At 34.5% G+C, this 17,025-nt stretch overlaps 2 protein-coding genes across 19 annotated transcripts; one reads left to right on the top strand and one right to left on the bottom strand.

The window, feature by feature from the left end:
• Positions 1-1,101: 1,101 nt before the first annotated feature.
• On the bottom strand, positions 1,102-3,879 carry LOC113691390 (uncharacterized). Its single transcript, XM_027209510.2, has 4 exons — positions 3,681-3,879; positions 3,479-3,576; positions 2,912-2,944; positions 1,102-1,368 (listed from the first exon to the last, which is right to left on the bottom strand). The coding sequence occupies exons 1-4, from the start codon at positions 3,755-3,757 to the stop codon at positions 1,280-1,282; spliced, it is 297 nt and encodes a 98-aa protein (XP_027065311.1). The 5' UTR covers positions 3,758-3,879; the 3' UTR covers positions 1,102-1,279.
• Positions 3,880-7,943: 4,064 nt separating this feature from the next.
• LOC113691639 (uncharacterized) lies at positions 7,944-16,029 on the top strand. 18 transcript variants are annotated; one of them, XM_072053256.1, is made up of 6 exons: positions 7,944-10,206; positions 10,346-10,440; positions 10,932-11,674; positions 13,562-13,662; positions 14,702-14,827; positions 15,174-16,029. In XM_072053256.1, exon 1 carries the CDS (start codon positions 8,115-8,117, stop codon positions 9,867-9,869), a length of 1,755 nt encoding a protein of 584 aa, XP_071909357.1. In that variant the 5' UTR covers positions 7,944-8,114; the 3' UTR covers positions 9,870-10,206; positions 10,346-10,440; positions 10,932-11,674; positions 13,562-13,662; positions 14,702-14,827; positions 15,174-16,029. The 18 variants fall into 18 exon arrangements, with proteins under 18 accessions (XP_071909357.1, XP_071909360.1, XP_071909356.1 ...); XM_072053259.1 differs by having other exon boundaries at positions 13,580-13,662; XM_072053255.1 differs by having other exon boundaries at positions 10,932-11,015; positions 11,456-13,662.
• The last annotated feature ends 996 nt before the right edge of the window (positions 16,030-17,025 follow it).

Raw genomic sequence — 17,025 nt, forward strand, 5'->3', positions numbered from 1 at the left:
GGATATGATTTTTTTTTTTGTTTATTGTACGTTGACTTTTATAATGATTTAGTATGATTTAAAGGTTTGGCTCATAGGTTGAAAAAAATGAAGGTTCATAAGAAGTCAATTTGAAGTATATAGAGTTGAATCAACGCTAGTATATTTCTTTGTAAATATACTTTTAATTTTTTTTTCAAATTTATATTTTTATGGATTATAATTTTGCGATATGGTGGTATAATTAGAGATTTTTTTTAGGTGATTTTTTTTTTCTTTTTGGAGTAAACAAAATGGCTTAGGAGTTTTTTATTTAGCAAAATGAGCAAAAGGGTAGTCTGGAATTTTTATAAATTTTATAACACAAATAACAAAAGTAAGAGAGGTAAATGGTATTTGTAAAACTTTAAGGGTGCTAAGTGATATTAAGAGAAACCTCAGGCAAGTTTATGATATTATCCCAAACAAAAATCCTAATTTTGCCTAACAATTTCTCATAGTAACTACTCCTAGGAAAAATGAAAATCCTAATTTTTCATTTTAACGAAGTAAAAGTAATTCTCAAAACGACAAAAAAAAAACAAAAGAGTTGTGCAGTAGATTTCTTTCTACTTTTTGGCCCCCCTCACTAGATAAGAATACTTGATTCCATACCCTTCGGCCAGGCACTTGATTGTCCGCCTAGATTCTGCTAAAGCTCCTTAAAAGATACGTGCACATTTCATGAGAACTCCGGAGACAGGTTCCAGCCTACTTGGAATTTCAAAGCTCAACACCCTTGCAAGGTAAAAGCGTAGGCATCTAGCAAAGCTAGCTAGAGTATTTGAGGATGCAAAAGAACCTAGTACACTATTAGCAGCAACTGGTTGCAGACCTCTTGTTTTCAGTACATGGAAGCAGAGGGCATAGAGGGATACCCTGAATCTATATGAAACCAAAGGATCGTACCGCATGACATATCCAGACTATCATGGAAATTGGTCCCATGGACAAAAGCAAAAAGAAAGGCGAGAATGGGAGAACTCAGAGATGAAAATGAAACTTGAGACTCTATGCTACAAGAGCTACCACTAGATTGCTATAAACAAAGGAAAGAATAGTATTTGCTAAACAACCATGAAATATCCGCAACATTTTAAAGGGCAAGAACTTTATTCCATTATCCAGGATACAAGGTATCTCAAGCCTTTAATTGTATTTCTCTACATTGCAGATCATCATAAGCAGAATTATGGGTGTCTAACTAGTTGAAATCTGTATTTAAGGCAGGATACATAATTCATTCTGAGAAAAAAGCGGTTCAGTTCACGTTAACTAAATCTCGATGAGCTCCCACTCTATCACGAGGGATTAGACGCAATTCTGAGCCATGCTTAAGAAAGACATTGCCTGAAAAAAGGAAAAAGGAAAGAAAAGTCACAAAAAAAAAAAGATTAGTAAATTGCATGTTAAACAGATAAAATACTACATGGATCACAAATAACAACCTATAAGTTTAATTGAGCCACAGGTTTAAGTAAAATAGGATATCACATGGCATTCAGTGACAAAAGTGGGAAAATAAAAAACTTTTGAATTTTAAAACAAACAAGTAAACCAGTCACCTTCTTACCTCATTTTGGGAAACCGATAAACATTGTGGTTTCTTCTTTTCATTTAATTCCTCTGCCACTCCTCCTTAAATTTTTACCAATTAACATAGTTGGGTGATACTTGCAAAAAGTTCTAATCATAGAACAAACTCAAGACGGAAACCATTTAGAGATTAGTTTTAGCAGAATTGGAAGCCTCATAAAGGAAGCATTAACGTCACAATGCAGAAAAAGAAGAGGTGATTCATCACTGGTTTAGTGCAAGTTACCTAGATTTTTGCCTAAAGTGCATTCTCCAAATCCTGAAGGTTTCAACTATTGTCACATGAGTAAACCTAGAGCTGTTTTCCCTATTCAAGTCTTTGACAGTCTTAAGGGCCTATCTCGTTTCCGGTAGATTCTTCAAAAACTGATCATGAAAAATGATCATATAGAATAATAAGAATCAGTTAAAGCTACTCTTTGGTAGATTGTTAATTCTAGCTTTTTTGCCTTTTAGAAGATATAAAATCTAGAAGCAAAAGCAAATGAGAACATCAAAAGAAATGATTATCCGAAATCAAATTTAATATCAGGTCAAATCAGAACAAGCCCTATATGTCAATATGTAGACCACTAAGCCTGAAGTTTGAAAAAGACTGATTGATATGGGTCTCAAAAAGCAGCATAATCTCACAACAAATAGCTGCAAATGACCATTTCATACATCTACATGTCAGAATTGCTAACATTCTAGGACACCTTACAAGCATTATCAGTCTCTCCTTCTTTCTCGAACCCCTTATGCCGCCGCAAATATACGACATAAGAAAGGAAGGGAAACAACATGAAATCGCACGATCGTCAAATATAGACCAATGAAACTCCACAACTGTTACAGAAAGCATAATGTCTCTAGATACAGGTCCCCAACCAGGATTTATCAGCAAAGTTCAATCTAACAAGAATAGTCTGATTATATTGATTTGGACAAGATTTCATGCTGCAATCATCTTGAGAATGATGATCACTTCTGAAGAAAATATAAACAAAGATTTCAGCAAAACGACACAGTTTTTTACCAAAACATACCAAAGCATTTCAAACCAGTTACTCAATTTATCCTATAAAGTATATAGAAGACAGAATAAAAGATGCAAATTGCATATCAAATATAGATAGATATTGTGGGATCCAGCAGAATGGATAATCGCCAAAAAAATTGGCAGACTCCACCTCCCAAGTCAACGAAGGACATCCCGTAAACCACTTAGATGCAATTCAGTAACAACAAATCATAATAGCTCAGTTGCATGTGTAATCAGCAGATAAAAGAAATAAAAAGACCAACCATAAAATACCTGCACTTTGCTGAGGATTGATCCCTACACCATCTGTAGAAGAAAAAATCAATTTTAACATACAATTTCCAACTGCAGTAATTGACCCCCAAAAAAAAATGACAGACACCTAATCCTATTAGTCTTTATCAATAGAAATGGAAAATGTTATCCATCTTAACTAAATCCGTTCTAGCTTTTTGCAGTTCTAGAGAAGTATAGATTTTGCGAACAGCATTATTATAATTCCAAATGACTTAGTAACAACAATCTGCTTGCAAGAATTGAAATCTGATCACTCACTCGTTAAACAATCATATCGTTTCAATTTCACTCTTATAAATGAAGATCAAGTTAAGGATTTTTATAAAAATGTAAACTTTATTCAAATTTGTGAACATCAACGACTCCCTAAATATTAAAAACTAGCAAAACCACATAGTAATTTCTACATCAAGGATTTGCATCAAGTTAAATCATTAGATTGAGCAACGTCAAGTCGCAATTCTTGGTTCAGCTTAGCTTAAAAATGAAAATAAAATAGCACTTTCATAAAATAAAACCAAGAAATTAAAATTAATTGAATACCATTGGTAATTATGGCACTAGTTTGGGGAGGGACTTTGAATTCTTCTGCAGCAAATTTGAGAACAGCAGTGAAAGGAGCAGCTTCAGGAACGCTAAAACTGAAAATCGATTGCAGAAAATTACCGAACTTAAAATCAAATTTAAAAAAAGTAATTAAAAAATTATATGTATTCATATGAGGGTTTTACGACTTTTTACTTACACTTTAAAAGGAAGTTTTGGATCGGAAGTCAGTGTAACCTTAAAGGAAACTTTTCCTCCGGGGCCGCCGCTCGCCATCGCCTTCTCCGCCGTAAGCGACGTTGTCGTCGGGTGGTGGTTTTTGGTGTTTTTCTTGGCTTCTTTCCCTCTTCTTCCGAGCTAAAATCGTCAGTAGCCAGCCACCAAATTAAAACAAAAAAGGATCGCTTATTTATATAAATATATAAACATAAATAAGAAGTCTTTTTTTTTTTTCAAAACCATGAAAATAAGTCGGTTCATTTATTCATGTACAATTCCTATTTCACCCCCGGAATTGCACGTACCTCAGGACAGCTTGTTTGCTTCATGTTCTGGAATTGGAATGCGAAAGGGGAATGATATATACATTGGTTTGTTTGGATTGAGATGATTTCAAGTAAAATAATTTATTTCATAAATTTCAATCACCTGTTTATCTTTCTAATCACTTTTTCATCTCACATATATCACACTATAAAAAGTGCTATAATAAATATCTCAAATAAATCATCTAAATAAACTCCTATCCAAACAAACCATAACCAGAGTATGGATACCAATTGGTATCATTGTAACGACTATTTTATTATCATGCAAAATTTTTTAGAACGACAATTGAAATGCATTTTTATGTTTGTTTTTTGTTATGTTTTCTCTGTTTGTTTTTATATTGATAATTATTTAGGCGTTCTTGAACAAAAGCCACTAATTACCAATAATTACTAAATCAATATAATAGACAGCTATTTCTAATCTAGATTGTGCCCTTTAACAGTTTGATCTTAACCATTCATTTAAAAGTCAAGATCTCATCTAAATCATCAAAAGAACCTTCTTATTGCATGTACAACTCACAACGGACATTGGATTTGAATATCACGCTATTATGATGTAATATGACCCTACGTACTAATCTTTAGATATGTCTTAGGCTCTTAGCGAACACTCGTGCAATTAAATTTGGACCATAGCTATATTATCTTCCTTTAATAGTAACAAAAAAGGAGAGGAGATAAGAATGGTGGTTGAAGGAAAACATTCAATTCAATGTTCTCTTTGCGCGTTTTGTAATACAAAAAGAAATACTGCAAAAGATACTAAAGAAAAATACCTGGATCTTGGGGTGTGCATCTTGACTCTGTGATTCCAAAAACCTGGCAATTTGATTTGGATCCAATACGAATTAGTGGATATCCTATCTTATGGATTATATGTGGATCAGGTCACATCCGAATCAATAAATAATACGGATCAAATTCGGATATTATTTTTTGTGATCTACGGTATCTTATTCGATCCACATAGTATTTTTTATTTTTAAAATTTTTTTATATATCAAATCTAATAGTTTATAATAGTTTTATCTCTTGTTTCTTATTTTTATTTTTATGCCCTCTTTCAAAATAGGTTTTCTTTGTATATGGTTATAAGTTTTTAAACATGTTGTCATATAATTTGTGGATAAAAAAATTGTAGATCAAATATTAAATCTTATCTTGTGAATCAAAATAAGAAAAAATATGAAAGTTAGTTTATATTGCAACAAAAACAAAGATTAATTTCGACTTAAAACTCTTTTTTTATGATTAAAAACTCACATGTAAGTACAACAGATCACTTATATGATATTTTTAAACTCCCGTACATTTAAATTTCATTTTATCTTTGGAATTTATAGTTTTTAAAAAGAAATTTTAAGAATCAAATAGGGATTGGATATCTAGTTGATCTGAACCGCATAATGTGGAGGGCTCTTTTTCATAAAAATTTGGGGAAATGTGAATTAAAATTTTTTGGAAAAGACAACTATATTCCCAAATGTTACCCATGACCACTTTAATAAAGCAAGAGTAAGGAGATAATGTATTATTTTAGTATAGTATTTACCCACAATTCCCTCTAGATAAAAAGCAATAAAATAACTAATTTTCCATTTCCAATCACATACAATTCCCATTGACTCCTTTTGCTCTATTTGTTTGATGGGAAAATTGTGTAAGATAGTATGTCATGAAAAAAAAGTGAAGTGAGGTAAAGGAAAAAGAAAGCTAATTTTCTTAGATATAGTTGGTTAACAAGAAAATGATGCAAGATAATACAAATTCTTGTATTTGTTTAGCCAAAAGGTCATGAAAAAATTGGCTAGTATGTTCATTAATAGAAAATATTCAATATTGAACTTCTTCATTTCTAGTATTTAATATGTGTAAAAACACACAATAAATATAACATTTTTCATATTAGAAGGGTTCTTTACCTGAAAATTAATCACATTCTTCAACCATATAATATATATATATATATATATATATATATATATATTAACAAATATATAGATTTAAAAGAGTAGCATAAAATGTAAAAGGAAAATATTGATGTCATAAAAATTTACCAAAGTACTAATTCATTAATTGTTAAAATAAGAATAAAATGTCTAATGTCTAACTACAAGCTGAATCTAATTTATGTAGAAGTTTATAATGGAGGAAACAGCTTAAAATGAAAGAAGCTATAAAAGAAATTTAATTAGTTAAAACTTTCACATGAATCACTTTCCTATCAATTGCAGTAGGAAATATTTGACAAGAAAATTTTATGTGGCAGGTCTCATAAGTTCCTGACAAACTTTTATGTAATGCATCCCATAAGTTTCTTGACAAACAAGCGTTCAAAACTTAACTTGTAAGAAAGTTATTTTCCTTCACTTTCCTTCTTTTTCCCTGACAAATAAACACTGTAGTGTTTGTACTTCTTTTTGAGTGCTTCCAACACTTTGATAAAGATACATTTCCAATCTCCTTGAATCATATTTTAGGAATACAAACAGAAACTAATGTTGTCAATAGGGTAGCCCGCTTGAAGTCAGCTCATTTGGCCTCAAAAAAAAATTCGTTAAGCCTAAATTTTAATTAGACCGAGCAGTGCTTGGATCTATATATTAGATTCAAATTAAACGTGAATTGAGGTTAAGTCGTACTAAACTTAGGACCGATTAAGACTTGACTTGTATGTGAGTGTATATATATATATATATAATATAATGTAATATAATATCTATAATGTATAATTATATATAACATAAAATGCTAGTCATTTATATATAGTAATTCATAAATATAAAGTATATTATATATATATATAATTATGTATTTAATTATGAATTGGGTCGAGCCCAATTTGAGTTCGAAACTCGTATAATAGTGTGCACTGACCTCGAGCCCTTTAATTTGAGTCCAAATCTTGAAAGTTTGAAACTCAAAAATTCGAACAATTTGTGAGCTAAGTTTAAACTTATCAAAATTGGTTCAAAAATCCCAATTGACACTCTTAACCCAAAAAAAAAAAGTGCACGAGGTTAAAATTTTGTTAAAAAATCTTTTATTTTATTTTTTACCTTTTTCATCCCCCATCAGTCTCCATGCAGTCTTTCTTTCGATAATATGTACGAGGTTAAAATTTTAAAGAAAATCTCTTTCTCTCTCTCTTTTTATTCTTTTTAACCTATTCCATTCCCTATAAGTCTCCACGCATTCTTTCTTGGCGAAAACGAGGGTCTTCTCCTATATAAATCACCAAAACGACACCATTTTGAACCCTTCTAACACTCTCTCCTTTTCTTTTGGTCAAAAAACCTAGGGGTGACAATTGGGTCCTAATCAGGTTGCGCGGGTCGGGTTGAGACCTGGATATAATAAAAAATTTGCTGACTCGATTTTGACCCGTCAACCCAAAATGGGGGTCAGAATACCTAGTCCGAACCCGAAACGGGGTCAGAATACCTGGCCTGAACCCGAAAATTTCGGGTTGGCGGGTCAACCCGAAATGATCCGAAACTTAATTTTAATTTATTAATTTATCACTGTAATTTTTAATAAAACCAATTTCGCACAAAACTAATTACATAATCAAGTAATAAAATTTTAAATAAATAATCCCAAACTAAATCTAAAATAAATTAAACACCGTAAAAGTGTTTTATCCCAAACCAAATATAAAATAAATTAAAACAGTATAAAAGTAAAAATAATAATGTATTGTCCAAATATATAATTTCAACTTCACACAAGTTAAATAAACGGGTTATCGGATCACCCACGAGTTGACTCGAATTCGACCCGTTTTCTTTTTGGATTCATCAGGTTCAATCCGATTCTGACCCGAACACGCGAAACCTCAACCGAAACCCATTAATTTCATATTAGATTCATGTCGTGTTTTCAGATCATATCGAAAATTGCCAATCCAAAAAAAACCCATTCTCGGGTTTCATAAACCCTTCCCTGGGTTTCATAAACCCTTCGCCTTCAGACGCCTGTACACTTGAGATTAAAGAAACCTTCCCTTGGGGTCGGGGCTCTGATTAACATCAAAGGCAGAGACTTGAGCCCTGTATACTGGCTTTGTGTACTAGGCTATGAGGAGAAATGTCCATGCCTTTTCTATCATAGCTTGGAGTTGGAGACTATTCAGTTCTTCTTCCAACAGCAATCTTGGAGGTATTTCTCTGTGTTTCTCTCCAAGCCCACTTCCTCTTTCATTACCCTTTTGTTGCATTAGTAGCAATTTTAGTGTTTTTTTGCCCCATTTTTATTCTCCAAGGACTATTCATTCTCACAATCAGAGTCATTATAAATCTGGTTTTGCTGACAATGTTAAAAATCTTGATGCTGCCTTGGATTTGTACGAGCAGATGGTGTTAACGAGCCCTCTGCCTTCCGTCGTTAAGTTTGACAAATTGCTCGGTCGAGTCATTAAGTTGGAGCATTATTCAGCTGCTATTTTGATGTACAAACATATGTGCTTCTTGGGTTTTATTCCAGTTGATCATTATATCATGACGAGAGCCATTATTTGCTATTCTTTCTTGAATAGGATTGATTGTAGTTTTTCTGTTTTGGGGTCCTTCATCAAGCGTGGTTATGCGCCTAATGTCGTAACGTTTACCACTTTACTCAGAGGGTTGTTTCGGGCACGTATGATTTGCGAAGCACTAGAATTATTGGAGTGGATAATAACTGTAAAGGTCTGTAAGCCCAATGCGGTTCTGTATGGTACCATAATAGATGGTCTGTGTAAGGAGGGAAACACTAGCGCGGCTATTCAAGTTCTTAGGATAATGGAAAAAGGTAAGTGTAAGCCTGATACTATTATGTACAGCACCATTATTGACAGCTTGTGCAAACATAAGATGGTTAATGAGGCTCTTACCCTTTTCTCTGAGATGATTGATAACGGAATTCTCCCAAATATCATCACTTACAATTGTTTGATTCATGGCCTATGTCGAAATGGTAAATGGATGAAGGCTAAAAAGGTGTGGGTTGGTATGGTTGATTTTAATACATATCCAGATGTTCGTACATTTAATATGTTGGTTGATGCACTTTGTAAGGATGGAAGAATTGATGATGCTGAGTATGTGATTGATACCATGATTCAACGAGGTGAGAGTCCTAATAGAGTCACCTACAGTTCACTGATGGATGGCTATTGTATGCTGGGCAGGATTGATGATGCGAGAAGAGTTTTTGATCTGATGAATGCTAGAGGAATGCATCCTGATACTCACAGCTATAGTATTTTGATTAAGGGATATTTCAAGATAATGAAAGTGGATGAGGCTATGCAGCTTTTTCGGGAGATTAAATCTAAAGGTTTAAAACCTAACATTGCCACTTACACAACTATCTTACAGGGCTTGTTTAGGATGGGAGAGTTGGCTACAGCAAAACATGTTATCAACAAGATGAAAGCTACTGCCCTGATTCCTGATTTTCACGCTTACTGTGTCATATTGGATGGCTTGTCAAAAAATGGACATATCAATGAAGCATTGCAATTATTGGAGAAGATTGGAAGTGACCGGATAGGCCTTGACATTACAATGGTAAACATCATCATTAATGGATTTTGCAAAAGTGGGAAACTTGATGTTGCACAAGATATTTTTCGAAGTCTTCCTAGTAAAGGACTGCTTCCCAACATTGTGACTTACACTATGTTGGTAAAGGGACTTTGTGAAGCAGGAAAGCTGAGGGAAGCTAAGGAGCTTCTTGTGAAAATGAAAGAAGATAGCTGTTATCCAGATGACCTTGCTTACAATACCATTGTCCGTGGATTTCTTAGAAGGGATGGCTATGTTGAACAAAAATGCATCTTGAAGAAATGATTGGGAAAGGTTTTCTCTTGATTAATCCACTGGTTTGATGTTACTGGATTTAGTTATCACTGAACGAAACAATCCTAATATTCTGGATAAAGTTCCAAATTTTGCTCTTAAGCCTCATGGTTAAGAATTTTGCGTCCTAATGTTCTGACCTGCAATGTGGTGATGATAAATGGCCTTGCTGAAGCTGAACTTCTAAACGTTGGAGAGCTTCTTATACAAATTAAAGCAGATGCCTGTCCACCTGAAGTCCTTATGTATAGTACAATTGCTCATGGATAATTTAGAGGTGGTAGATATGCTGAGGCAAGAAAACATCTTCAGGAAATACTTGCAAAAGGTTTCTCGCCACTTTAATCCACCCTCTGTATTTCACTATGTGTGGATTCCAGCGAAGGAAACTATGTTAATCTATTTGTTATGTTCAAAGAGTTGCTCTAAGGTCTCTCTAATTAAAAGCTGTAAATGGATGATTGCAGGTGTATTTTATTGTCTGAGATTCCTTGAAGAGCACGTTTGCTTGGAAATGGCCTGAATGGCTAATTTGGAAATTGGAAACTGGAAAGTGGTAAAGGTATTTTACCAAAATTCTCTCTATTATATCTCTCTGGATTGATATACAGCTGAATGATTATGTTTCACATTTGAGTTGGTAGTAGTCACCAGATAGATAGCCACTCAAGTCTTACATATCAAGCCTTGAGTGTAATTTATTGTAACAGCTAATGTTTTATCCACTTAGTTTCAAAACCATGTTTTCCAAACTTGCTAATTAGTGCTAAGTTTAACTCAAATAAGTGAAACTGAATTCCTTTTTGATAAAACATTGCATTCAAAATTAAGTTTGAGCAACATGGAAAGTTTGGAGCTTGAACTATGCTTTTGTGTATTAATGAGCTTATAGACTTTTTGGTCCCTCCCAATATCTCTAGATTTTTTGTTTCAAAGGTTTTCTGGCAACTTGTCCTTTTCACTTTGGTTTTTCTTTGCAGAGCACCTTTGCATGAGATTTATGGCTCTTGAACTAATGTACTACTTCTAATGTGTCCAAGTTTTCCTATGAAGGTCTGCATCATGATGTCTTGGCGAACACTATGATTATGCAGATGGCTTCTTGTGAAAATTGAAGAGGATGGCTGGTTGACAATAGTCAGTACAAATGTTATTAGATTGTTTTCACTAGATAAATCCACTTTTTCCATTTTACTAAAATTTGTTGCCAATAACCTGAAGAATCTTCCTTCTTCCGTAAAATTTAGATAGTTGTTTCACGTCGCAAGAGTAAGTAATAGAAGCTAGAAAATGGTGGATGACAAAGGGTCACACTGAGACAATTACCTTCTCTTGAGTTTTCGAGCTTTACTGGGCAGTGCTTTAGTTTCTCGAGGTCGATTTTTCTTTCTGGAGATTGAGTTCCTGTTGGTGTTCTCCATACTAAATTTATGTCTTTCAAGATCTCTGGAAATTCTCTCGTTTTTCTCTTTCAGGACTTGTTTTTCAGTGTAAATTTTAATATTTCTTTGACACTGTAGTGTAGCATTTATGGGTTTGGGCAGTTTGAAGTTATTCTTTTGCTCTATCATGTGCAGATTGTCTGTGAGGCTTATGTCCGGATGCCTTTCTTCCTAGGTGGTCTAATCTAATGGAGTCAAGTCTAGTATCTAGTTTATGGAGCTTGAGATGGATTGGAAGTTTTTTATTACTCTTAACTTTAACAGGCTAGTTAAGTGGACATCGAGCTCAAGGTTCGACCCACTTGAGTTTGAGGCTTGGGTAAAGCAGCAGTTGGCATCTCCTACCTCATGTTGGTTAGTTACTTTACATAGCATCTGAGGAAAACATTTGAATATTGAAATAAATAAAACTCAATGAGCTGGCCAATAGGAGTACAAAAGTGCTCTAGCTTGAATCAAACTTGACCAAATTCTATCTAGTTACACTTTTTGAGCTTTGACGAAGTTGAGATTCCTTCAACTGAGGTGGTCATGATTTGATTAGGGGAGTAGCTTAATTAAATTAGTTCCTTCTGCAAGTGAGCTATGTTCCTTACCCTTGCTAAGCATTTTGCTGTTGTCACCTTCCATCTTCCAGATTGGATAAAATTGAATGACTTCCAGTGTTTTTTGGATTTTATGAAAGAATCTCTAATGTGGATTAAGTGTTACTCTTCTGATCCTTGGTCCTGCATGACTTTGGAAAAAACTATCTCTATTGTCTTATAGATTTCTGCAATTGGATTGGGATTAAGGTATTCATGAATCAGCGAATTTGACCAATGGGTAAACAATATCTCTTAGGCTCTGATGATAAAGATTTTCAGAATCAAATGGTAACTAGGTAGTTTATGTGTTTTGGCAGAGTAGATGCATATTTAGGACACCCGCCTCTTGAATCATACTAGTAAAGACTTAATACTTAACTTCCTTCGTAACAGTGTTCACTTGGAACAGTTCTGGCCGTAATTGCTTTCCTTACATAAATTGCTTATGAGTTCTATCCACAATTCCAGTTTTGATCCTGAAGCATAGTAGAAGTATAGATTAAGTACATAACTGCTACTTTGACCTGTTTTGTATAAGTCCTATGTTGGATTTATGACGAGTAGTGAAGGATACTCTTGAGAAAGGAAATTGCCTTGACATGCTTTCTAGCTTCTTTATGCACTGAGGCTCAATGGTGCAAATTGTCTTCCTGGACCTGCTTCTACCACTTAAAAAATGATGTGTAATAACTGATGGACGCTAAAATTGTGTATGGCCTCTAAATGTTTTTATGCAGACGTAGCTGATATTCAATTAGTGTGTCCCTTTTCTTGTACATTTTCTATTTTAATTAATGCATGAAGGACAATTGCTTCCTTTATTCCAACCACACTTTTCTAGCGGAAGATTTCTTCCTAGGTAGCCGAGGAATATAAGAGGCTTCCTTTAGTAGGTAAGAAACGGATCAACTGAGATGATAGAGATTGAAGAAAAATTTTTCTATACTCTCTATTTGGGGTTTTACTAAAAAGGAAAGAATAAAATGTTTAACGGACGTGACTAATGATCTGTACTTTCCTCAAGGATGTCAAGTAAATGGTAAAATTGAGAACTTGTGGACAAAGAACTACAAATATGAAACCATGAAAGTTTGTATATGAGTTGAAATGCTAGGAAAATCATGTTTTGTGGAATTTTGTTAGTTGCTCTAACTCAGAAAAAAGGCTTTTTGGTTATTGTGAATTATAATCAAAAGGCCATGCTTGCTTCTGTATCATATGATTTAAGAACTTATGTATCATATGCTTCAGTAAGTGGGAACACTGTTAATTCTGTCAGCATGATACTGATTTTAGCTTTGAAGACCCTAGAGCAATTAATCACAATTTAAATTTACATATGGTTTATGAAAGGCGATTTGATATATGTGCTTGCTTGAAGTTGCTGGATTGACAATATCAAAACAAGATCCTATTTTCTATGTTCATTTGAATTTGTCACCCTAGTGAGTCAAGCATGACTTACTCTTTAATCTGGTTTCTACCTGTTCATAGTTTATATCTGACTGAACTGGTGGATTTATTCATCAATGAAAAGTGAAAATGTGTGCAGATGCATATGTCAATTTTGCTAATGGATGTGTTTTGGTTTTAAATTTGCTCTTCTTTCAGACCACCTCTTCACTTTTGGCATATGAGTTGATTTTGCTTTCAGTGTCCTTTGTTTTCACAGATTCTGCTTATGGATGGCATTGGCTATTGAAGCAGTATTTATCTTGTACAGCTGTCCTTGCTCATAATTGTTTCCTGGAACATGTATGCTTTCGACACCTTCCTTCAGTTAACCTGGTAAAAATTTCTATCTGCAGTTTTCCCAGCCTGGAATCCAGAATCCTCCATCTGTTGCTTACAATGTGGGTTTTGTGGTATTCATTCCTAATGAGTATTGAAAACTGCCTATTAGTAGATAATAGGAGTGTTTTGGTTCCTTCGTTTTTGTGTTTGTTTTCATGCAGTTGTGAGATGCATATGTCTACTTAAATTCTTTGTAATTGCTAATGACTGCATATGCAGTCCGTGATTCACTGCTGCTTGTACATCTCTAGAAACAGAATTCATATTCTCAACCTAAGTGGATTACCTGAAAGATCAATCAATTCAACATCCAATTATTGGCCAGTCAAACAGATCGCATACATTCTTCCTAATGTTGTCTGTGGGTTTGTTTCACCCATGGCTTCACAAGTTATAGGCCGACATGTCAATGTCTTGAATGCAAGTAAGATATTCACTAAAGATGGACAAAGGTGATTGTGTGTGTGAGAGAGACAGAGAAGTAGGATGACAAGTATCTTCTAGCTATCGTGCTTCTGGGTGAAACAAAATAGTGAGAACTAGAGAGATACAAGATGATAGCTGTGTATAGTTCATGCTAGTCTGTCCATTGAGGTCATCACAAACACCATATGAAATAGAATTTGATGCCTGGAATTTCCTGAATTTGCTTATGTACTTCCTTATGCCTTTAATTATCCAAACACTGAACCATAATCATATAGCTGAACCAAAAAGGATAAGTGGCACCCATGGCAACAATACTGGTTTGCTTGTGTATTGTAATTGTCTGGTTGGCATTTTCTTATCTGCAATGGGAGTGAATGTGGTAGTGTTATTATGGCAGCAAGAATCACCATTTGAACATGTTCACCGACTGAAATTCTAAATCACCATTTGAACATGTTCACCGACTGAAATTCTAACTTGGGAATGAAATTTGGAGTGCAACTTTTTTTTGGCTTGTGCAATATCTAACTGCCTTTAAAGATTCTTTATCGACTGTACTCCTGTTTTGTAGATGGAAGAAGGAATTGAAGTTTGCCATCGTTTTGAGTTTGAGTACAAGAAGAGCAAGTATAATGCTAAACATCTGACTAGGAATCACTTTGGTTGTGTTTGGGGTATCAAATTCTCATACTGGCAGGTTTGATTTTTGTATCTTGTTTATTTATGTCATTAAGAATTGGAAAAGATTAATCTGTCTATTTGGTCTTTCAGTCTTGGGTCAAGTGATGAAGGTCGTGATTGACGAACTAAATTTTTGTTAGTGAAAGTCCGTGTCTATAGTCGGTTATGTTGAAACTTTAAAGTCCTGGTTGGGGTAAATAATTTGGTGCAACAATGAGTAGAATTTGCTCAGTAGAGCACAATAGTGCAGCTTGACTTTACACCTTGGACGTATTATCTGCTTGTATGATCATTGTTTACTGCTTAGCTAATTTGAAATTCTAAAATAATGCACATCCTGATTAGAAGTTTTAAACATACAGGTGAAATAATATTATTATCAGCAAAAAGATATTATCTTCAGGAAGAATCAAGATGAGATATGTGGTTCTGTAATCCGGACACTGAAAATGGACTTGCTTAGCTGCCTATACACCTATGTTGCATTGGACTCTTGCAGAGTTTGACTCGATGGATTGAATTTGCTCACAAAGTTCTAAATTGCTATTGATGTTGAAAGGATACTGACGTTTTGATTTTCAAGCATGTTTGCTTTTGCTTTTAGTCTTTTTGTTTCCTTTCTTCTTGCTATTTCTCTGCTTTTTTATTTATTAAATTTGTAACAATTGCTCAGAGTTCTGGTATAACTGCAGGCTGATGTATCTGGAATGCGTTGTTGTTACAGAGGCAGTACTCATTTTATTATGCAAGCTCTGATATGGCCATCATAAACGAGTTTAATCTATAGATACAAGTTAAAGAGTTGTATGGAAGCAACTGATGCCTTATTGAAGTGCACAAATTGGTTTTTAAACTTAATGAAATCATGGTGTTTTCACAACCTGATGCAAAATTTTTCAGATTGTTCCTTCAACACATCAACAGCATGGATTTCATCAGAGTAATGATCGGCATCCAATGCAACTTCCACAGCAACCTTCCTTGGAAATGAAGCTCAAGTGGACACATGCATACTCCTGTTCACGTCTTGCTTGCAGGCAAGGTTTTGGTGCTTGTTGATGAGACCAAAATATAGCTATTAATTTTCAAGCAATACGTACCTGTAAATGGTTGTCTTGGCTAAAAAACCATGCGATTGATGCAGAAATTTGCTGTATTATCTTAGTACTTCAGTTTTTACCACTTCAGGCATTAAAAGCTTAGTATGCTCTTTTACCACTACTCTGGTTTTTATGCAAAGTTTCCCCCTCTTTTCAAGACGAACATCGATAACCAGAGCTTGTCTTACAAGAAGATGCTTACAAAACCCAAACAATCTTACATAACATGCTCATTAATTACTAGTAACAGGATGATGTGCTGATTTACAAGAGTAATTTACCATCTCAAAATTCCACAAACATCAATACCAAATTTGATCATTTGTTTCTGGCTTTTGCTGTGCTGAAACATTATTAACTGAAAGCCATCAACCAAGTTTCTTCCTTGAGCCATATTCTGCATTGGTGGTTACATAATACCGTGATTGATCATCATGCACTGGCCTTCTAGGACTTCAATTTGCTCAGTAGTACAATTCATCCTGCGTAAATATTTTTCGAGGCAGCTCAAACATGGAAACCTCCGGAATTTCACAATTCCTGGAGTGATCCCAAAAACCTCATTTTGATTGTTTTCTATCATCTCATCCAGATCAAGCTTTTGTGCTTTGCCATTCACCTTCAAGCTCCAACCCAACAAGTAGTGCTTGGAAGCTAAAGGTTTTACGAGCTTAGAAGTTGATAATCCAACAAAAATGTCATCAGAAAAGTATGGTTCGATGTCCAGAGGATAAGAAAATGATTGTCTTTCAGGGGCTGATGAGCTAACTGGAGCTACTGTAACACTTATTTCTCTCTTCATCCCATCATAATCCAGCCAAACTTGACTCATCTGCCCTGATCTTGTTATGCTTACTGTCCATAATTCGTCACTAAATTTTCTAAAATCCTAGTGGAGAATGCTTCACTACTGGAGCACCATTGATCGTGACCTCAAGATGATTATTTTCGATGCCCATCCAATCTTGGCTAGCCTTGAAGTCGATCGAAATCAGCGACGATGAATCTTCCAATTTCCCATCTCCTTCTTCAGGTACCAAGCTGTAGAGCGGTAGCCACTTTGAGGAAGACATGATGAATGATAATCCTTCCTCACTGATTTCAGCAAGTTGGT

This window comes from Coffea arabica, chromosome 6c (assembly GCF_036785885.1).
Source record: "Coffea arabica cultivar ET-39 chromosome 6c, Coffea Arabica ET-39 HiFi, whole genome shotgun sequence".
Lineage (NCBI taxonomy): Eukaryota > Viridiplantae > Streptophyta > Magnoliopsida > Gentianales > Rubiaceae > Coffea > Coffea arabica.

Excerpts from the sequence above, each read along its gene's own strand:
- LOC113691390 (XM_027209510.2), bottom strand. The coding sequence starts at position 3,757 with ATGGCGAGCGGCGGCCCCGGAGGAAAAGTTTCCTTTAAGGTTACACTG. Across the intron at positions 2,945-3,478 it reads TAGTGCCATAATTACCAATG|ATGGTGTAGGGATCAATCCT; the intron begins GTATTCAATTAA and ends TTTCTTCTACAG. Across the intron at positions 1,369-2,911 it reads CAATCCTCAGCAAAGTGCAG|GCAATGTCTTTCTTAAGCAT; the intron begins GTATTTTATGGT and ends TCCTTTTTTCAG.
- LOC113691639 (XM_072053257.1), top strand. The coding sequence starts at position 8,115 with ATGAGGAGAAATGTCCATGCCTTTTCTATCATAGCTTGGAGTTGGAGA.